Source organism: Hippopotamus amphibius, chromosome 2, assembly GCF_030028045.1.
Source record: "Hippopotamus amphibius kiboko isolate mHipAmp2 chromosome 2, mHipAmp2.hap2, whole genome shotgun sequence".
NCBI classification, from domain to species: Eukaryota; Metazoa; Chordata; class Mammalia; order Artiodactyla; family Hippopotamidae; genus Hippopotamus; species Hippopotamus amphibius.
This window is the reverse complement of record NC_080187.1, coordinates 71028328-71051910: the sequence shown is the minus strand read 5'-3', so window position 1 is coordinate 71051910 and position 23583 is coordinate 71028328. Positions and strand designations below refer to the sequence as shown.

The following is a 23583-nucleotide window of genomic DNA, read 5'->3' as shown; positions in this document are numbered from 1 at the left end:
ATCATATAATATTTGTCTTTCTGTGTCTGAGTTATTTCACTCAGTATGACAATCTCTAGGTCCATCCATGTTGCTGCAAATGGCATTATTTCATTCTTTTTAATGGCTAAGTAACATTCCATTGTATATGTGTACCACATCTTCTTTATCCATTCATCTGTCGATGAATATTTAGGTTGCTTCCATATCTTGGCTATTGTAAACAGTGATGCAATGAACATTAGGTGCATGTATCCTTTTGAACCATGTTTTTCTCCAGATACATGCCCAGGAGTGGGACTGCAGGGTGATATGGTAGGTCTATTTTTAGATTTTTAAGGAACCTCCATACTGTTGTCCATAGTGGTTGTACCAGTTTACATTCGCATCAACAGCGTAGGATGGTTCCCTTTTCTCCACACCCTCTCCAGCATGTATTGTTTGTAGTTTTTTTGATGATGGCCATTCTGACCAGTGTGAGGTGATTCTTCATTGTATCAAAGCATGTTTTACAAGCAAGGAGCAACATCAGCGCTCTGTGGGAACTGGCCAGATATGCAGCTTCTCAGGCCACACCCCAGACCAACTGAATCATAATCTGCATTTTAACAGACCCCCAGGGGATCTGTATGCACATAAAAGTCTGAGAAGCACTGGATTAAAGGACAACAGAAACTTCCTCAGGATTCTATGGACTAATGATAGTATAACACCAATTGGTTTTTTGTTTTTGTTTTTGTTTTTATTATTTTTTTGGGGGTACACCAAGTTCAATCATCTGTTTTTTTACACATATCCCCGTATTCCCTCCTTTCCTTGACTCCCCCCGCCCCGAGTCCCCCCCCACCATCCCCACCCCAGTCCTCCAAGGCATCTTCCATCCTTGAGCTGGACTCCCCTTGTTATACAACTTCAATTGGTTTTTAATATATACTACTGGTCTAAGGGTGAAGAGAAACAAGAGTCCTTACTCATTAAACTCATTAAAGGTTTAGACCTTTACTTTCTCCAATGAGAAAGAGTACTCAGAGCTCATGCTGCAATTTGTTGATGTTATTTGTAACTAGGAGTTCTTGAATTGCAATTTCTGTATTTGTGGTTTAACTTCAAATGGTGGGAAGGTGGAAACAGGAATTATGCATCTTCTTGTGGCCTCTAGTCTGGCACTACAAACACCAAAAGGACCAGGAAATTCTTGCTAATTAATAAAGAAGGGTCTTTAGGAACAACAGTATGATAAACCAACCAGGCTATCTATATTAAAAGTCTGTGTGTTCAAAAACACAGGTGAATCTGAAAACATTATGTTGAGTGAAAGAAGCCAAGCACACACAAAAAACTGCACGCTGCTCTACAGTCTCATTTAAATGAAGTTCAAGAAAAGGTAAAACCAAGCTATGATGATAGAAGAGAAGAGTGGTTACTTCCGGGGGAGGGAGAAGATTATGATTAAAGAGGAACATGAGGGACCCTCTGGGGTGATGGACATATTCTATATCTTGATGTGGGTGGTGGTTACATGGGTGTAAACATATGCAAAAATTCATCGAGTTGGCTTAAGATTTGTTCGTTTTACCCCATGTAAATTATACTTCGATAAGAAAGAAAAAACAAAATCAAATAAAGTCCATATGTGAAATATGATTTATATAAAAGGGAAAACTTGGATATACCTCAGCACAGTATTTTGAAAGTTCTCTCTTACCAAATCATAGCCTAAGCCAGAGGCGGGTGAACTGTGGCCCTTTTGGGCCATCTTGTTTTTGAAAATAAAGTTGCACTGGAATACAGCCACACTTACTTCTTTATGGAGATTGTAAGTTCTTCGAAGCCTAAAATATTCACTGTCTCTTGCTTTTTAGAAAAAATTCACCAACCCCTGACCTAGACTCATAGTTCATAACTATTTTAGAGATTCGTGACTATCTTGGAGAACCCAGTGAAAGCTATGGATTCTCTCAAGAAAACACACAGTAAAGCAATTATATTCCAATAAAGAGCTTAAAAAAAAAAAAAGAAAAAGAAAACACACAGCTTCTTAAGTATAAAATGTTAATTTATAGTTTCAGGAAGTTCATAGATTCTCTGAAGCAGCCATCAACCCCAACTTAAGACTTCCTGTTGAGGGTTTTGTCACAAATTACTAAACCACTCTACTGAGCACAGTCCACAGGTTGGCTCTCTTTTCTTTGAACCACAAATGATGAACTTCTATTTCACATTCTTGTTTGCTCCATGGAACTACTCATGGTTATAGCCAAAAACAAAGTGGTCCAGGTCACAATATTGGGTACTTATCAATCTATTTTGTTTTCCCTCTAGGTGACAGTCTATATACTACTTAGCCTTGAGAAGTCTTTCTGAAAATGTATGTTGCTTGGTACCAAGGGAGACCAAGAACACTAGAAGTGATGAATTGGCAGTCCCTAGCCTTAATTCCAGAAAAAACACAAAGCAATAGCTTACAGACAAAAAAGTAAGCAATGTCATATTCACACACGAAGAACAGTGGCATGTTTATTCAGTAGACCAAAAATATAGAGGAAGTTAAACTTGTGGACCAAACAGTAGAGTGTATGTGGATACTGTGAGCTCTTTCACAGCAGAACCATTTTTATGCATCTATTTAGTCCCTGCAGCACCTTGCACATTCTAGGACCCTAATAAGCAATTAAAAATGGATAAAGTAAACCAATTTATAAAAACAGTCATTTTATAAATGGTTTAGGCTTCCTGGGAGCAATGTAATAGTTTGATTTATTTTGTCTTACAGAAAAAGACAATTATGAGTGGGGAACACTCCCTACGTTTCTCTAATTCTGATTTGTTATTAATGTGCTCATACAACATATATCAAAGGTCTAGTTGGTGGGAGGCTGGCCAACTTATTAACACCATTTATTGTTCTGAAAGAAAGCACTCACAGAGGTCATTTGATGAGGATGTGGCATGTTTTGACCAATTCCAGAAAAGTAAAAAAAGTCTTCATACAAAACAAAGATACTGCAGCCACATGATCTCTGATCTAATGCTAGTTCTTCAGTTTTTCATTACGGCCTTCCTTGCTGCTATATGAACAGTGCGTGGCATTTTACAAAAGCTGATTAATGCTGGGATTTCAAATTGCTGAAAATTGAAGGAATGTGCCCCATGCTGACAATTTGTTAATAAAAAAATGATCATTTCCACCACCTTACCAGCTTTAGCCCATCTCATTTTCTTCCCAGATGCAATGGTATATATTCTCCTTTCAATAAGATTGAATGCTTTTTCCCTAACAATAAAAAGTTTTTATGGGTTCATTAAGAGGCTAAATCTAATTCCAATGAATCAACTCCCAAAGTGGAGGGAACATATTCTGTCCATATTTGCTACTTTTTGTGTCAGGTTGATAAGAATCCACAGATCTGTGTGAACACTGAACTCATAAGTTTATCAGAAAAGCATTTTATTAATTATAGTTTTAAAGAAAATGCAATGTTTGTATTCCTTTCTAGTAGTTAGCATTATTAAGGTCTCAGAGCAATTGGCACACATCAGCCTGTGCAAAGTGGTCATCTCAGTGTGGACAGATGACAACTCTCAGAACAACCATATTTAGAAGCCAGAATGGCCTCAAAGAACACAAAGCAGACACTAGGCCCTGTGGCTCTTAAACCACAGGGGACATGGGTCAAACTCTCCTGGTGGTTCTCACCACCCATCCCCTCTTGACTTGAGGTCAAGGGGCACTTCCCTTCCCCATAAAGGTATACCAATGACTCATTCCCCCCAAATCCCTCCCCCAACTCTTCAACCTCCACTTCCCATACAGTGAGGGTAGGTGTTTGCCATCCTGCAAAACTAATATTATACTCTCTTAGCATGTCCTATATGGGTGGCCTAGCATCTTGATTTAGAATGAGGATAGAGGTACTTGTCTCAAACCTTATATTTTGAGGGCACCACAGAAGATGAGTTCTAAAGTCTAGGGTGTTTACAAAGAGGGAAGTCAGAGGAGAAATATGCTCACAGAGTCAGGACCTTAAATGTCTCCACTTTCAGTGAAAAAAATTATGCTAGCCCTAAAAGGAGACACCACGGAAATCGCCCAACTCCCTTGAGTATTTATGATAATCACAAGTTGACTCTCACACTGCTTTGTGGCCTAAATTTATACCACCTGTTTGGTCTGAAAAGCTCGAAGTCCAGAATTTCTTTTAAAGCGATTCTGGGTTAGCAGTGTTCCAGGAACCAGGAAGAAGAAAAAGCAAATCCGTACTGGAGAAATATATGTTCACCCAGTCCTCTAGGGGTGCCAGGGGAATTGGAAACATGAGCTGACATTAAAAAAAAAATCATAGGGACTTCCCTGGTGGTGCAGTGGTTAAGAATCCGCCTGCCAATGCAGGGAACACGGATTAGAGCCCTGGACCGGGAATATCCCACATGCCACAAAGCAACTAAGCCCGTGTGCCACAACTACTGAGCCTGTGCTCTAGAGCCCCCAAGCCACAACTACTGAGCCCTCGTGCTGCAACTACTGAAGCCCGCATGCCTAGAGCCTGTGCTCTGAAACAAGAGAAGCCACCACAATGAGAAGCCCGAGCACCACAACAAAGAGTAGCCCCTGCTCACCGCAACTAGAGAAAGCCCATGCGCAGCAACGGGGACTCAACGCAGACAAAAATTAAATAAATATATTTAAAAAAATCATAAACCACATAAGGAAACAAGGCACTATGAGCAAGAATTTCCAGAAACAAGTAGCTAAGTCAGACATGAAAAGTCTGCAGATACTGGAATTCTGGGGTGCAAAATATAAAATAAGAATGCATAATATCCCTAAAGAAGTAATAGATAGTATTGAAAGTATGAGCAAATAACAAGAAACAATCAAAATTGTTCAAGCAGATTTGAAAAAAAAGGAAACTTCTAAGAATGAAAATGTAATATTTAAAATTTAAATCAACTGATGGGTTAAATGGCAAATGGCATGCAGTGGGAGAATTAATGAACCAGAAAAAGATCTGAAGACTAATATACAGAATGCAAATGTTTACAAATGCTGACAATTCTTCCAAAATAATTAAAGCTTTACAAAAAATTTAATGAGAAAATTTCAAAGAGAATTTTTGAAGGAAATTGAGAAAACAATTCTAAATGTTGTCTAGAAAATCAATCAGGGACAAATGGAGAGTAAAATGTTTACAAATGAAGTTAGGAGCTTCTCCTTTCATATTTCAGAATATTTAATAAAATATAATAGAAAAAATGGGATATTAACACAAGAATTGACAGACGAATTAATGTAATAGAACGGATAGCCATTAAATATTTTCTGATAAGGAGGAAAATTTACCATATGTTAAAGAAAGCATTTCAAACCAACAGGATACTATTTAGAAACATTTCTAATACTATCTAGCAGGCAGCAGTGGAAAATTGGCCCATCTCACAGAAGTTATGCCAAATCCTCACCTTACCCTGGTGACAAAAATAAGAGTGAGAAGAGACTTTCTGGGTTGTATCTATAACATTGAATCTCTTTTCCCCAATAGCCAATGAGTGAACAAGAAAAACATGAAAAAAGTGAAAACATCTAAAACTCTTCAAGAGCAACCAAAAAAAGACACAGGTCATTGAATGCAATAAATTTCAAACGCTTTTTAAAGGAAAGAAACAGATTCTGGATCAGAAAAGGATTTGTATGACTTAGTTCCTACCCCATTCACACACCCAGAATTCATGCTGTCAAATAAAATGCTGAGAAGAGTCAATTTTCAACAAATATATAATAAGTAAAATAAAATATGGAAATAACAATCTGATACCTAGTTAGAAAAGTACTGTGCCATCTTAAAAGTGATGAATGAAATGTATTTGTTACAAAACCACTGTGCCTTCATCAGGACTTGAACAGAAAATTTACAACTGATGAAATGCAAATAGCAAATGGATAAAGATAAAACCAAGTAATCAAAGACAAGAGTACTAAAGCAAGCTTACAAAAGAAAAAAACGTTTTCCCCCCATCAAATCAGTGAAGTTCACTTTGTTCCTACCCCTCAACTCCCCACCCTGCCCCAAAGAACAGTGACTGGCAAGGGTATGATGAAACAAGCATTCTCTTCCACTCTTGATGGAGTACACGTTAATCCAATCCTTGAGAACATCTGGAAATGTAAATTGAGATTTAAGGGGTTTTTTTTCCCCCCATGTGGTTAGATCCAGAAATTCTACTTTGGAGAATCTAGTCTAAATAGTCACTAAAGGGGAGATGGGAATCTCCATGCAAAAAGATGTATCACTGGGGCAGCTTTTACTTCAAAATATTAGAAACATTCTAACTGCTCAAACCTTAAGAGATGGCATTTTGAAAATGTTAGAATGATGCTAATGGCATGTTTTCAATAATGTAGGAAAATATTTGCTAAAGTGCTAAAGACAAAGGTACAACTATTTTTTTAAAAAGCCTATTTATTAGAAACAATTAGAAGCAAATATATCCAAATAGTTTTAACAAAGAAATGAGAAAAAGTACACTGGAAATTTCCTGAACCAAAGCATTGGTATTAATATTCCAAAGTGAGTGACGGTGAGATTTGAAACTGTGGCAACAGAGACCATTTTGGAATTTACTGCCAAGACTTTATTTCTTGTTTAATCTTTCCATTTAGTGTTGACTGTGTCAAAATTGTTCAAGGACTAGGATTCAAAAGACTTGAGATAATTCAGAGAAACCACAACCTGCTGCCAACTAAAGTAAGAAATGTTGGCCTTCTTAATTTACTTGTATACTTGGCCAGCCAGAATTCAATTTGATGTGGTTTTTATTGGCCAGCTCCAGCCTTTTTTATCATGGGGGCCATGCTCCTTGGTGTGTTTTTCTACCAAGTAAGCTATTACACAATACACATGCTGTTGACCTTGGGAGGATTCATGGTATTTCCCCCAATCATCTCCTGCATTCTGCCAGATCCTGCAGGTATAAAAAGTATTCTTGGAACTTCCTAGGTGGCTCAGTGGTTAAGAATCCGCCTGCCAATGCAGGGGACACAGGTTCCATCCCTGCTCCAGGAAGATCCCACATGCTGCAGAGCAACTAAGCCCGTGCGCCACAACTACTGAGCCTGTGCTCTAGAGCCCATGAGCCACAACTACTGAGCCCGTATGCCGCAACTACTGAAGCCCATGCACCTAGAGCCCGTGCTCTGCAACAAGAGAAGCCACTGCAATGAGGAACCTGCACACCAAAATGAAGAGTAGCCCCTGCTTGCTGCAACTAAAGAAAGCCCGTGTGCAGCAACAAAGACCTAACACATCCAGTAAATAATCAATTAATTAATTTAGGAGAAATTTTTTTTTTTTTTAAAGTATTCTTGCTTTAACCACCTGGTGGTCCTGTGGTTAGGACTCTGTGCTCTCACTGCTGAGGGCCTGGGTTCAATCCCACAAGCTGTGCAGCGTGGCCAAAAAAAAAAAAAGTTTTTTAACGTTATAATTATAGAAATAGTAGGGAATGAACAGTGTGTGCTGCAGGCATTCAGAGAGGGGGATAATCAATGTTGGCTGGAATAAAATAAAGTAGCATTTATTGAGCACATACTAAGTACTAGTCACTAAGAGTTTTATGTATGTTATCTCTCAATTTTCACAAGAGCTCTCCCTGATGATTATTATGACCCACATTTTATAAATAAGGTAATTAGGGCTCAGAAAGTATATAAACTTTCTCAAATTCACATAAGTAATGAACAGGTCTATATGATTTCCACTTTTTTTCACTTACTACTCAAAGAAGGCTTCAAAGAATAGTAAGAACTGGAGAGGAGAAAATGAATGATATATTAATAGGTAGAAGGATATGTAATCTGCAAACAAATTATAACGTGTCCAATACTTTCTCCTCATAATAAGTTGGCCAATTACTTAGATCAGTTTAGTAGAATATTTGTTCTGCTTGTAAAGTAGAAATTCTAAGGCATCAAAATAACCACAGACTTAAGCAAATATTTAGAGTCTCTCAGTTACTCTTTCCAAAAGCACAATATAAACTGATTTATAAAATAATAAGGAAGAGAATTGATCAAAGTGAGGATGTTACACAAAGCGTCTTGAGAATATATCAGACTCGTAATTTACGTTGGTCATCATGCGCCATGTTTTTAACACATCGTCACATCTAATGTACTATCCAATTAGACCTTCCCAGGCTGATGGCATTAGGAAAATTTATTTTTTAAAAAACAAACAAAAAGTTGAAAAGAAGGCAGCACCCTCTCTCTAGAGGAGGGACCAAAAGAAAAGTTCTGTTTTTCTGGGGTTGTTTATGCACAGACACTACATTGTGGTTTTCACACAGGGCAAAACTCACCAGACTCCTTTGGAGCAAAGGAGAAGCAGACTCAAATTAGAGGAATAAAATCTGTCATCCTCCAAACCATTTCCCCTCAGAAATATGGAAGACACCCACACTGCTGTCCATGAAGCTTCTTTCTAAATGATGTCTGCAGATTTGGGAGCAGCGATGACTGCCTTGAAAGACCAGACACTGAGCTCTAAAGCCAGTGTATCTGAGGACTCCTGACACTCTTGCCTGGTGAGCCTTCAGGGTACCAAAGTCAAACTTCCTCAGACCCTCAGGAGTCCTTAAGTCTGGAGGGCCTCCCTGCAGGTGCCATCAGCTACTGGTCATCTTACTGTAGTGGGTAGACAACTCCTTCCCCCAAAGTGTGGGGGAATGATAGCTACTGAAAATATAGTCATATGACAATCTTTCCAGAATGGTGGGGTAAATGCATGGTATCAACTCTTTCAGCCTAAGACAGTGGAAATCAAATCATGACGGGAAAATCTATAGTTTTTTATGATTAGCTTTGAATAAGTTTTGAATAAGAGGAGAGATGGAAAATGTTTTCAAGATGTTTCCTTGAGTTGTGCTATAACACAAAGAATATTATGCTTGAGACTGGAAGGTCTAACTTAGGTAACTTACTATGTGCCAGTTAGCAGGTTGCTTAATATCTCTGGGCCTCAGTTTACTTGACAGACAAATGTGGATAAATGCCTACCTCAACGAGTGCTTGATAAAAACATCAAATAATGCAATGCAAATATGACAACAGAATGTACTGTGTAAGCTGATAGGTGATACATAAATTAAGGTATATGTAAATGAGAAATTTATCATTATTTACCTGTTTCCATGCTTTTTAACTAAAGCTTCAATGGCTTTGTCTGTAACCTGGCATCCATTAACGGAGAGTCCTTGAAGGCTGAAAGTTTACCGAAAGATAAATTATATCTCAATAATGTCTTTATTTAAAAAGGATTTCATACCAGAAGCTTGAAGTTCACTAGCTATTCAAATAACCTCAAAAATACCTAAAGAGGATTTTGTTTTGGTAAACAATACACCTTAATTTTGGTCTGTCAACTTTGGAGGGCTCAATAAGTCAGGCACAAATATATATCTTTATTTCTTGGATTTCTTTTCTGTTGCTTTGATTTTTATCTTTGTAGGGAACATTTTCATTTCAAATTATTTTATCAAGGCTTTGATTGTGACCAAAGAATATGGTTGTGTAAGGGATATGGAATGCTCCTGGGTGTGGTCACTTTAAGTGTAGTTTCCATCATTACCACCATGTTACTCAGCCAAGAATAGTTTCCTACAGAGATAAATGAAGGGAAACATACAGTGACATCATGATCATTCCACTTATTCTGTTTGCCCACCACCAGGCCAAGCTTCAATCAGAAACTGAAAAAGAATGAAGTATAGTGAGTCTTACATAGCTTTTTTTTTAGATTTATAACCAAATATAATGGGACATAAAAGTGACAGTGTTTTTTATAAGACACATTTCTTCCTACTGGACACACAAAATCAGAAAAGCTGAAAAAACTTCTTACCTGGCACTCACAAAATCACATCAGCAGTATGGATTCTTTGTGAAAACAAGGTTCAATTTTAAAAAGTTGGAACTTTACTAACCCTTGGAGCTGATTTAATATAAAGTCATTATCTTAAAACATCCTTCAAGGAAACTTTTTACATTGAGAAGAATGATGGGAGGACCCTTGCTAAAGTCACATGTCATAGAAATGGTTATTCTATATTATGGCTTGGAACCAAGGAAGAAAACCAAAGCAATAGCCCGGGTGATGCAGACTTCCTGCCCCATCAGGCATGCCATATGCCATTTTGAAGTAGGCCGTGGGGGAGCTGCCAGTTACACCTTTTTCATGACACAGGTAACTGGAAAAAGTTATTGCTATCTCTCAGCCCAGCCATTTCCTCGTTTTCATCGCTTATATACATGTAGACACCCTCAATAATGAATTCCTGCTTCACTTTCACCTTTTAGGAAACTGGTAAAGACAACGATATCTGTAAAATTATACTAAACGTATTTCCCAAACAGTTCTCATGGACCCTGTGTGCAGAAAGTATATTTGTGATGCTTGACAGCACATTTGAATTTGCTGCTTTGGCTAGAAAGCCATAAGGACTCATTGCCTTCGGTATCTGATATATACTGACAGCAAAGATTCTATTTAAATATCTGAAAGAGGCCTTGCCTCCTGCCAGAAGAGTTATCATCAACTTCATCAGAGCTGGGAATTAGATGGTTAGAGAGGCACATGGAAAACTAAAACTACTTTGGTCACAATTCTATTTTAAGAGATTAGTGAAGATCAACTGTGATATCAGGATGGCTGTTCACAGATGTCTGGTTTTCTCTTTCCTTCCAGGAATGTGGTAGGATTGCAATTCCCCATTCCACAGAGCTCGCTGCTCTGACTGTGAGATGTAATCAGCTGCTTTAGGATCCAGTGCATGCTTCACCACATCCTCTTTCCCTTCTTCTGTGACCAGCCAGTGCCTGCTGTCCTAGCCTGGGCCCCGGACCGAGCCTCCAACCCATCCAAGATGGACGTGAGCAGGAAATAAACCTTTACTGCTTTAAGCTACTGAGACTTGAAGGTTATTTGTTACCACAATATAATCTAGGTTGTCCTCACTGATACAAGGCCTACACCAGCCTTCTATCACTAGAGAAAATGCTTCTGCAAATAGTACCCTGTAAATAATCAGAAGTAGTGCAAAACTCTTTCACAAGTTTCTTCGACTCCACCCTTAAAATTGAACTGTAGATCTGTAATCCTTTTCTTGACATAAATACCACCAGTGATGAAAACTTTGCCAGGATGACCTCATTACTTTAGGAACCAAGAAAGTGATACAGTATCAGCTCAATTTAAGTCTCTGAGGAATCCAGAATGCCTTGATACATGTCAACCATTACCTAGTAAAGAGAACTACTAGAGTTCTGATTCTGTTTCTTCTATAAGTCAAGGCTCTCAGCTCTCAGCTTCTGTTTCCATCAGAACAAAAAGTCACAACCATTAGGATGTTACCTATGATATCTGCATTCAGGAACAGCCTTTATATTAGAGTTGCTTTGGAGAAGATTTAATTTTTGCTTTATGCTTTAACTATACGATTCGGAATTATTTCAGTTTGTTGGGGATGGGATTAATTTTTGCATGAAAAATATTTACAAGATATAGGACTTGTAAAGATTATTTTATATTCTGATTTTTCTGAAGAGAATAAATTTTCAAGGCAGCATATCGATATATATAAATGTCATACCATTTAATATACGCATATGTGTAACAATTGATATATAATATTCATATACAATATGTACATATATGTATTTGTAAACACTGACATATATCAATATATGCAAAAGCTTTTATGCATGTGTTTATGGGTAGGGAATCCATTGCTTTCATCTGTTTCTCAAAGAAGTTGTTACCCATAATATTTTAAGCACTTCTCTAGACTAGGAGTTAGCAAACTATGGCCCATGGGCCAAATGCAGCCTGCCATCTGACTTTGTAAACAAAGTTTTACTGGAACATGACTATGTTCATTTATTTACATACCATCTATGGCTGCTACAAAGGCAGAGATGAGTTATGGCAGACTGCATGGCCTGCAAAGCCTGAAATATAAACTACCTGGCACTTTAGAGATAAAGCGTTCGATCCCTGCTCTGGACTCTGGTCCATCTGGAAACCTGGCGTTCCTAGTTGTGAACTGAGACTACCAGGACCGACTCTACAGAAATCATGGCATAGTTAGAGCCAAACATTAAATCCAGAAGAAAACATTCTCACTGTTTTCTTTCTGTAGGAAACAGACATGAGGCAGAAGGCAATCAGAATCTGAAATCCCATTGTCTGGGTTCTGATACAGACGCTACTGCTTACTACATGTGTGAAGTTAGGCGAGTTACTGAACCTCACCGTGTCTAGGCAAAATGAGGCAAAATGAGGAAAATAATAAGAATACCTACCTCATAGAGTTGTTCTAGGGATTAAGATAATGCAGACAGAGCATTTAGAACAGTGGCTTGCATATAATAGGAACAAGAAAGTTTTATTTTTAAAAACTTATTATCAATAATTATCAATTAAGTTAATAATTATTAAGTTAATAAATAACAATTAATGCAATTTTTAATGCATTACCCTGAAACTCCTTGTATGAGAGCCAGCACGCCCACATCTGTGGCCCCCGACCAACTTAGATCCACTGCTGTCAATCTGCTGCAGAGGGCCCCTGCATGGAGCAGGATCTTGTCTCCTGCAAGCCCAGGGCCACTGCAGCTGGTCACATTCAGCTCCTGGGTGGATTAAAACCAGGTGAGCATTAGTTAGAAATGCTTCCGAATCCCTTTAGAATAGGGCATGATCAGAAGGAGATTTTAGTAACTAAGAGTATTAGGGAGTAAGAGAAATCAACACTGAGGACAACAGCTGAGATGTAAACAGCTCAGCAAAGGAGGAGGAAAAACATGATGAGAGTAATTAAAACTACACAGTACATTTCTGTTCAAGCAACCCATCTTCCTTCAGGGCTGTTTACTGAATCCGCCACACCCTCCTTCTGATGGCAGGGGAGTACACTAGGGGAGAGAAGTAACTCCAGAGCCATGATAGGATTACCACGGAGAGCATACAAACAGCCAATGATTATGTAGCCATTAAAAATTATTTTTATGAAGAGCTTTTAATTGAGAAAATACTTCAATGAAAATGACTACAAGATGTTTTTTACATTTTATAATCTCCAATTATATTCTTTAAATGTGTTAAAATGCTCTTTAATAAATATGTGTTAATTTGTTGCCTAAAAAATGTTATTTGCCAGCAAGGCAAAGCCAATTGATGGTGGAAAAATCCAGAAGAGTGATTAGCTCTGGGGGATGGTGGTGTGGGGACTGAATGGGAAGGGGCATGAGGCAACTTTCTGGGTGGTGGGAATGTTCTGTATCTGGATGGGGTGGGCTACATAGGTGTGTGCGTTTGTCAAAACTCCATAAATGGTACACTCACAATATGTGCATTTCATTATATAAATTTTACCTAAAAAGAAAAAAAAGGAATTGTCATGATATACATGTTGAAATGTTTAAGAGGAAAGTATACCAGATGCCCATAACTTTGAAATGAACTCAAAGAAAATGAAGATGAGTTGATGGTCAGGTAAAGGAACAGATAGATATGTGATAAAGTAAATGTAGTATCATCTAATTGTAAAGCCAAGGTGGTGAATACGTGTGTTAACTGTACAATGCCTTCAATTTTTAAGTATATTTTAAACTTTTCATTACAAATGATGGGAAAATCCAGCCAAGACCTAAGTCTGGTCTGTCCTTCAATCCATACCAGAGCTTTGTACTGTAGCCGAGAGCACTTTAGAACAGCATTAGCAATACAGAGTGATGGAGGTGGGAGATGCTAGCTTGCCCACCTTTGACAAACCCAACTGGTGAAAACTAAGAATTCTAAAATAGATACTTGGATGTAAGTGCTCTTTTATTTTTATTAAACGGTTATTCATTTGAAATAAATAGCCAGATGATGTTACCAGTTGGATATGTCACTCTATTACTTTTTTTCTGAGCTGAACTAGATTCATTGAACCCTTAGAATCTAGACCATTTTGGACATCATTCTGCATAATGTTGGCCTTACTGATACCCCAGTCCACACTTGTTTTTATTGTTTCCACACATAACAGGAGCTACTGTCGTTTGATGTAAAAAAAAGAACAAAGAAATCAATTCTTCTAGGCTTATCATCTCAGACAATAGGAATTTTCTACCAGTGGAACTTAAAAGTTTTGAGAGGCTAAGTTAAAACTGAATTATCTGAAATAATAATGACCTTGAAGTAGCTGAAGTTGCCTCAGCTCTTGATTTCCCACTCCCATTCCTGCTTCAGTAGCACTAAAGCCTGGAAGTTAGGGCATTACGCCTGTAACTCCACAATTTTCCTGGGAGGACTCCCAGGGGCTGCCTACTCTCCTTTCTAGAATTCAGATAACCAACATTGCCAGACATTCCCTGTTCACCATCAGAACCAAAAGTGTCATGCACAATGGTATTCTAATTAACAATCATCAAAATTAATTTTGTTTTGATATATTATGTTTTTATTTTTAAATGATAACTGGGGCTATCTTGGGACATGCATGCATTTTCAGCCCTGCCTATTTGTTCACAGAAGGGTTTAGCCCTTGCACACCTTTGGCAGACTGGGGAAGCGTATATGAACCTATATCAGAATAACGTTTGTAAATGAATAAAATAACAATGTGTAGGACTGCAAAGGAAGCCAATTGTATTGAAATACAGTTATCAAAATTTGAAAAATTTTGTGATAGAACATATTTGCCTATTTATTAATAGTGTATATAATATGATCTAGCCACCTGGTATAGTAACTACCATAGTTTTGAAGTAGTGATAGACATAAAGTACATTTTGAGATTCTGCGACAACTTTAATGTGAAATAAAAATAAGTATGATTTCTACTGGTGACCAAGTCACAGGTATTGCTAATACGTGATTAATTGCCCAGAGTCATAGTAAAAGGAGATGCTAAATTACTGTAGGATAGAAATGAAAATAAATGTGATTTTTTTCCCCCATTCAAGTTTAAAAACCTCTGCAGTTCTATCCAGGGGCCCCAGGTTAAGAGCCCCCAGCTGAGACTTTATCCTTCTGTTAGAGCAAGCTGGGAAAGGAAAAGCAGGGGTGGCGGGGGTGGGGTGGGGGTGGCGTTGGGAGAGAAAAAGTCTTAGAGAGAGAATAATGAGACTGGGAGACTGAGGGCCAAGGCAGAACAGTTTTAGCAACGTGAATAGAAGTGTAGTGAATGTGCTGGCAGTAAGAGTGGAGAAAGAAAAGGCAGGAACAAAAGTGAAATGAAAGATTGGAACAAAAAAGCAAGCTTCATTTCCGAGGCACCGCCAGGGAGGGTTAGTTACAGCGTGTCCTGATCCGGGGGTGTGACCACTTTTACAGGTGATCCTTTGTCTGCGAGCAGCCCTGAAACAGGATACTAACAGCAAGGATGTGGGAAATCTGGCAAGTCTACTGAGATGCATAACCCAAAGCCTCTGGGAGCCACTGACTCACAAAGACGAATTTAGGGATGAGTTCCCTAATGTTTTGTACATTTCAGCCGGAACCAAACCTGGTTGTGGTGGACAGTATTTCCCACATTTCTTAGATGAGTTGCTACTTGCTCCTATTCATTGATCCAAAACTCAAGGCACAGGGCCAAAAACTAGAGTGCCTACTACTACAAAAGGGTTTTTTTTTTTTTTTTTTGCAAAAACTAACGGAATTATATCCAACACTTCTACTTCTATGCTCTGTAATTTATTTAAAGACAAAATACTTTCATTATGAAGCATCTTAATTCTGAAACTGTTATATAATGATGACTGCTTCAATATAATAGTTTTTATTCCATATTATCTTATTCTTTTAAACCCATAGTCTAGGAATTTGTTAATCACAATATCAGCGAAATCAATGGGTTTTACCCCTGTACAGGTCAGTTACCTTTAAGTAAAAACAAAGAGAAAAATCAAGTTATTGTCTATTTCACAAACTACATACTCTTAACCTTTGTCAGATGACTTTCAAATAATGCCTTTGGGGCCAAGATGGCTCTGGATAAAAATCAATAAAAATTCATCACTAGTGTGGGAATGAATTTTAAGTACCTTGACTTAAAGTCAATTAATATTTAACAGTTACAGCTTTAAGTTCAAATATTATTATTATTCTGGAGTGTTTATTCCTAAAAGAGGTGCCCTTTTCTCATTTAAGCCTACAATTCACACAAGTGAGATATTAAATGAAAGCTTGTTCATTATTTTCAGAATGTGTGGCTCTTCCTTAGACCAGGCTCAGCCTGAAAGTAAGCATGTACGAAGAACATCTGGGATGGGAAAATAAATCTATGAGGCAGGGTAGCCAAGTTTTGGGAGACACATCACCAAGCCCTCCATTTCTGAGGGGATGGTTTCAGTGTGATGAGAGAGCTTTCATCTAATTCCCCAGCTTTCAGTGTTGAAAATCTACTACACAGTGTTTTGGGAGTCACCTCCTGCTGGGTGACACTGTCCTCATGTGGGTAAATTATTGCTTATCAACCTAACAAGGCCCTTCCTTTTCTCTAACAATGCATCTCGTAACCTTTCTCCCCTCTCTGTATGCAAAATTCAACTGATTTTCTCTGTGCTGTTGGCATTGGTGCAATGCCAAACACAATATTTCAAATATTTAACTACTTTTCCACTCCTAAGAAAGGCATGTCTTAGTTTGGGTTGCCCCGGAAGTAGACCCTGGCACAAGAATTTGAGGGTTAGGAGGTTCGAGAAACACTTATTGGTAAGTCTCTAAAAATTTGGCTATACTACCAGGGAGCCATTCAGTTTGTTAAGGACCCGTCTTACTTGCAGAATATTTTTCAGGGCCATTACGATTATAGTAAATCACTTCTGGACCTACTCCAGTCTAGATATATAAGTGCCAAGAGACTCCACACAACCTGGTTCAGTCACTGGCCCTGATGAAGAAGGTTACAGTATTAACCCTTTTTGAGTCATAAAAACTAAACACCTAAATGGGTACACTCACTTAGGATTTTAAATAATGGTACCCCTTAGTACAGTCATGCCAAATAATCCCTTTGTGAATTGTATATCTGGCTATCTCCAGAATTTGTGAAGACAGATCTTTTTTGACCAGTCTGTCTTTCTACTTAGAAGCTGCTCTGGTGATAATTGCCTAAAGCAAAATTCACAAAGTATGTTTCCTGGAACCAACACTGAATAGATACCATAGGAAAAAGAGGGTACTATATTTTCCAAAGATAATAGCAATAGTATCTCCTGTCTACATGCTCTTAGGGAACTTTGCCACTTTCTCAACAAGATGTGGAATTGAATTCCCCTGCTCTTGTCGTCTGGTGACTCGCTTACAAGCAACAGAATGCAGTGAAAGTAATGCTGCATAATTTCCAAGGTTTTATCATAAAAGTCACTGTGACTTTCAACTGGTGAGTTGAAATACTTTCATTGGAACTCTGAGCTTCCATGAAACAGTCCTACTGCCCTGAGGCAACCATGCTGCAAGGAAAACCAATGTAGCGTACATGGGGACACCACAAGGAGAAGCCCTAATGTGACATGAACAGAGATGCCCAGCCAGTCCCCAGCTGCTCCTACCTATTCTTCTAGCACCAGCCACCACCTGATTGGACTACATGAAAGATTTTAAGCCATAACCACCCAAGGGAGTCCTTCTAAAATTCCTAACCCATAGAAACTATGAAAAATAATGAAATTATTATTGTTTTAAACCTCTGAATTTGGGGAAAATCTGTTTCACAAAAAAGTTTCCATAACAAAAATTGGGCAAAACTGGGTTAAACCAACTCTATGGGTTTTTGTTTTCCCCTTCAGGATTTCTCAGAGCCTTCCTATGCTAATGAGCATGTACATCTCCAAGACTGGTATTTAGTATGTAGTAGCTTCCAATTCATTTCTCCAAGAAACCATTTTTATAACTACCCTCAAGGGATAACTTTGGGAAATGCTGGGCTAAAATGATGCTCTTTTCCCATTGGTCAGTTTCTCTCTTCCTCAGTGATCTGAAATTACAGAAAATGAAGATTTTGCTTCAGTGATAATAAACTGAAAAACAAATAGTTATTGGCCAGCCCAGGAAGAGTCACCACTTGGTAACTCCTGTGTGTGATGTAAACTCATTCCAGCAGTATCAGAGAGCAAACAGCATAAACTCTGAATGTCACTCATTATTTGCTGTGCCAATAATAGCTCCAGGATGTGCTCTTCTTCCAATGGGTTTGATAACCATTTCGATGCACTAAATTGTCATAACCCTTTGGCTCTTATATCTTGCTTTCCAACTGAAAAGCTCTAAAAAGAGAGACACAGAGATTTTTGTCCCTAATCTCTTTGAGAGGAATGAAGGAATTATGCAAAAAATTCCAAATTCCACTCCAATGTAATACTAATTTCCTTCTTGGCTTTAAAATAGAGTACTTCTGTATAGAAAACTCTGAAAGGTCAGGAATGAGGATTAAATTGCTAGTGATTGGGAAGATTTTTACCTACTTTGTAAGCATTAAAAAATTAGAGACAATATTGGAAAAGGTTAGAAATATTTCATTTGTCTAATCAAATATGTGAAATTGGAATTAAGGTGAAGGGGTCAAACCTCAGTAAATATATAACAAGGGAGTATCACCCATAATTTGACATAAGAATAGAAATAAGGAGTTACTCTTCTGATATCCAATTAGTCACTTTATGACTATATCAAATGATCTAATCCATGTCTCAAGTTTCTCCATGAATAAACTGTCACTCAGTTTTCTAGATCCTTTACCTAAGGAACTCTAAAACAGTCAGTGTCAGAGCTGAGACTAAGGTGTAGCCAATGAGGCACTCCCCTTAGGCACACAATTTAAGTGAGTACCAAAATCTCAATTATCAAGATATATAATATTTAGTGCAATATTTTAAAAAAATCAAAATTAATGCAAACAAAATCTATGATGAACAAAATGTCAAAACTATCAACAAAATAAGGATTAGTATTCCTGATTTTTTTCTTTTGCCTCAGGTTCCAATATACCTCAGCATAGCACTGTTACTGAGCCCTAAAAGTCACATAAATTGAACTCCACCAATTTATCACACACGATAACTGCAACAGACAAGAAGTAGATGCTGACATTGTTTTAGGTTCCTCCATGCTGCTTAGAAACATTCTTTTACATATCGGTTATATTATTTATTTAAGCAAGTCACTTCAGGACTCTGAATGAGTCAAAACTCTGATAGCCAACTTCAACAGATATAGTTATAATCATAGATATGCATGTAGAGATAGATATATAGAGAAGTTAGTTGTATAGACATAGCAACATATCCCAAGTGTTCTGAAATGGATTTTTTCCACTCACTCATTTTCCCATCCCTCTTCTCCGCTTCCCTATTCTCAGTCACCTGACCAGCAGAGGTGTGGTTTTACTGTACTTTCACAGGTATGAACACTCAGGATAGGAACTCAACAACTCACACAGAGAAATCCTGTGAAAAACATTTAGTCCACACCTCTTTGCAACAGACCTGTGGCCCACAGATTGGGGCTCACAGATTTTTATATGACTCTTTTTTCCTAGTTATTAAAGTAATATATGCCCATTATAGGAGAATAATTAAATGAAAGAAGAAATTAAAGCCAATTGCAATGGGATTGTAAAATGATGTAGCTGCTTTGGAAAAGAGTCTAGCAGTTCCCCAGAAATGTCAAATATAGAGTTCTCATATGACTCAGCAATTAAACTCCCAGGTATATAGCCAAGAGAATTGAAAACAAACATATATCCACACAAAAACTGAGAAGTAAATGCTCATAGCAACATTGTCCATATTAGACAAAAAGTGGAAACAATCCAAGTGTCCATCAATTGATGAATGGTGTCATCAATTAACAAGGGAATTATTCATCCATAAAAAAAGGAATGAAACACTGATCCATGTTACAACATGGATGAAGCTTAAAAACATTATGCTAAGCGAAAGAAGCCACTTTGCTGTACACCTGAAACTAACACAACATTGCAAACCAAATATATCAACTAAAACAAAAAAAAAAAAAAAAAAAGAAGAAGAAGAAGAAGAAGAAAGAAAGAAGCTAGACACTTTTTAGGCATTTCCAGATAACTGCCTTGTAATTCTTAGCCACAACATAAGCTGTAAACTGAAACTGTCAATCATGAAGAAGATTCTCTAAAGAAAATATTAAAATAAGGAAGTCCTCGTAATTATGCTGGAGGAGAGGTCTAGAAAATAGTAGGTGACAAGCAGGCAGGGGGATCAAAGCAGTCTTACCCTGAAAATTAACTCTGACTTAAGTTGACACCATGAAAATGCCCAAATTGGCAAGCAAAAGACTATAATGGGATCTGTTTTGAGGGGTCTTCTACAACATACCATCCAAATCAACAGGGGCACTTATTTTTATTGACTGTTAAATCTTCCAAATCAGTAAGAGTATTTATTTTTATTGATTGTTGAAACATTCACGACTCAGTTCTTCTAGAGCAGAGCCAAACTTCTAAACCATAGCTTCTTTTCCCATAACTCCAAATACACCCTTGGCTATTTTCCTGGGAAGATTTTATTCTTTTCAGAAGTACTTTTGTGGAGCTATGTATTCTCTTGCGTCTATATCTATGGCCCCAAAGGACTGTCTGAATTTTTACAAATCACCTGCTGTACAACAAACTCAAACTCTTAGAAGCTTTTAAAAAATACATACAATACATATGATTGGTGTCATGAAAATGATTAAGTCTTATCTGTGGCTGCCACCTCCTTCCTCTAACAATGTCCTCCCAGATAAAAAAGGCCATGAGTATTTGAATGTGAAATGGCACACAATTATTGACAGAGTATTCATTTGGTGACAGTCGCCGCTTTGGGGGCAGGGGTGACAGAACACTAGGCCCTCGGTGAGTCTGGAAATGGAGATGTTGCAGTTTTCCCTGCTTGTATCTTCCTGAATGGTAATCCAAACCCAAGCTGGCTCCAAATCATGCCAGCTCTTCCAGGACCTTACTGCTCTGAACAGCAGTACCCATATAACCAGGGAGCTTGTGAGACGTGCAGAGTCTGCATTTTAACAGCATCCCCAGGGAATTTGTGTGTATATTAAAGTTTTAGAAGCACTGTATATTAAAATTTGAGATTCGCTGCTCTAGCACACACTCCTCCAAGATATTTCTTTGTATATAAAGTAGAGCAGCAAATGTATTTTTTAGGGACTTACGCCAAAAATATTAAGGTCATAGAAAAAAAATTCTCTCTGAACATGAAAACATTTCATTAGTTTAGCCACTATTAAAACTTTTTAGTATTTGGTAGCAGGTTGCTAATTCCCCCCTTTGACCAATGTGGTAGGAAAATACAATAGCAGTAGAAACAAAATCAATGATATCAAGGATGCTTTTTAATCATTGGGAGGAATTAGTTCTAACTGTAATGTAAGTGGGTCATGCTGAGAAATGATGGCCGGTGAGCTCATATAAGGGTCTCTGAAAGACAGCAACACAGACATAAAGATTAACCATTATATTAGAGACCTAGTTCCTGAGGGGAATCTTCCTCCCTAAAGGAATTCTTTCCTGAGGATTCTTCAGTGCTTCATTGCTAGATTCACTTTGGAGTGTTATAACACCCAGTAACTGAACTTGGCCATGAGCTCAAGGGCCCTATTGTACCCTGTGGTGTCAAGGCATGAGTAAGTGAGGGCAGAAAGAGGAAGCAATCCACTTTGGAGACTGGATTACCCATGCTCTACTTCTAACAGAGCAAGAGCTACATGCTAATTAAAAGTTTTCAGTAATAAATACACTAGCTCATAGTTAGAAAACCAGGTAATGGGAACAAAAGCAGTCATGCCTCAGTACGGTAATGTTGAACAGGATAAATGTCTTCTAGACATTAAAAACTTAAATGCTAGGGATGTGTACGTGTGCTTGGCCTCTCGCTTATCTCCTGAATAAGAATTCTGATAGTACATTGGTGGATGGTGAGAGAATTGAAATAGAATATGGGTCCTATCAGTGGGAAAATATCAGACCGGAATCTATCTTCTTTTTCTTTTTCCTCTCTTTTTTTTTTTTAAAGGCACACAGGCTTAGTTGCTCCACGGCATGTGGGATCTTCCTGGAGCAGGGATCGAACCTGTGTCCCCTGCATTGGCAGGCAGATTCTTAACCACTGCGCCACCTAGGAAGCCCCGGAATCTATCTTCTTTATTCAAATTGAGTAATTAGGAAATTTACATAACATGCAGCATTTGAAAATCAAAGAAGAATATTCTTGCTCCAAAAATACAGAGAAAAATGATTAATAGTACAAAATCAGATAAAAATTTTAAAAGCACTTCTATCTTCAAAAACACAGAAGAAAGTAACTCCATAAAATTAAGGGGAAAAAACCCCTGATAAAAACAGAACAGAGATACCAGGCTGATATAAAAAGGTAGATAGCAAGGAAACAACATAAATTTGGATAAATCTAACACTGCAATAGCTAACTAAAGCCCATCTTTTTTTTTTAAAGCTTTTTATTGGAATATAATTTCTTTACACTGTTGTGCCAATTTTTGAGGTACACCAAAGTGAACCAGCTGTATTTATACATATATCCCCACATCCCCTCCCTCCCATGACTCCCTCCCACCCTTCCTATCCTGGTCCTCTAAGTCATCACCCATCATCGAGTTGATCTCCCTATGTTATGCAAGAATTTCACACTAGCCATCTATTTTATATTTGGTAGTACATATATGTCAGTACTACTCTCTTACTTCGTCCCAGCTTCCCCTTTGCCCGCCCCCCCCCCCCCCCCAATCTGGAAGGCGGTACAGAGCAGAGGAAACAGATGAAGATGGCAAGATAAAAAGAGATAGCAATAGATTAGAAAGTTCCAATCAGTTGGCCATTGATATCATTGAGGAAAAAAAAACATATAAAAGTGAGCCTTCTGGCTAATGGCTGAGTAAGGAGATCAGCAAATCCTTTTGCCCCAAACGATTTCAAACAATAATCTGCGAAATATTTGTGTTTAATAAACAGCTGAACTTTAAGTAGGAACAGTGGGAGTCTGAAACATTCTTGCCTGGAGCCCTTGCAGCTCAGTAGGCACAGGGGTTCTGCCAGGGCAGGGGACAGGCTATGCTTTGGTCGAAGGGAGTTGGCTCCACTTGGAGTGATGGCAACACCCATGTCCAATGGCATTGTTGGTGGGAGTGATGACCTCAGTGATGAGTGAATAAGGAGGGCCAATACCTCCCAAGGTTGAGGTCATGACTGGGGTAAGTATATTCCTGGCTCAGGCTTTGCTAAGGGCTGGGGGGTGGGGTGGGGCGAGGGATTAACTGCAAATCAGGACAAAGGGACTTTTGGGGATGATGAAAATGTTCTGAAACCAAAAATCATTGAACCGTTTACCACTTAGCATGTGTAAATTTTATGTGAAATTGATACATCAATAAAAGCTTTTAAAAACTATATATAAAAAGGAAAACTTGCTACGGTGAAAAAAAAAAAAGCCTGCATTTACAACTCTAATGTGCTCACTATGCCCCTGGCAAAAGTTATTGTTGTTCAGTCCTCAACTTGTCTTGGCAACAGTTT

The 23583-nt window shown here is 38.1% G+C and overlaps 1 protein-coding gene across 1 annotated transcript in view; it reads right to left on the bottom strand.

The window, feature by feature from the left end:
- LOC130844375 (F-box/LRR-repeat protein 20-like) overlaps nucleotides 1-23583 on the bottom strand; it is a 95008-nt gene that overhangs the window by 33198 nt on the left and 38227 nt on the right. The window contains exons 3-4 of the mRNA XM_057720652.1: nucleotides 12510-12664; nucleotides 9158-9235 (exon numbers count right to left, since the gene is read on the bottom strand). Coding sequence (XP_057576635.1) covers nucleotides 9158-9235; nucleotides 12510-12664 — 233 coding nt within the window. The remainder of the gene's footprint in view (nucleotides 1-9157; nucleotides 9236-12509; nucleotides 12665-23583) is intronic.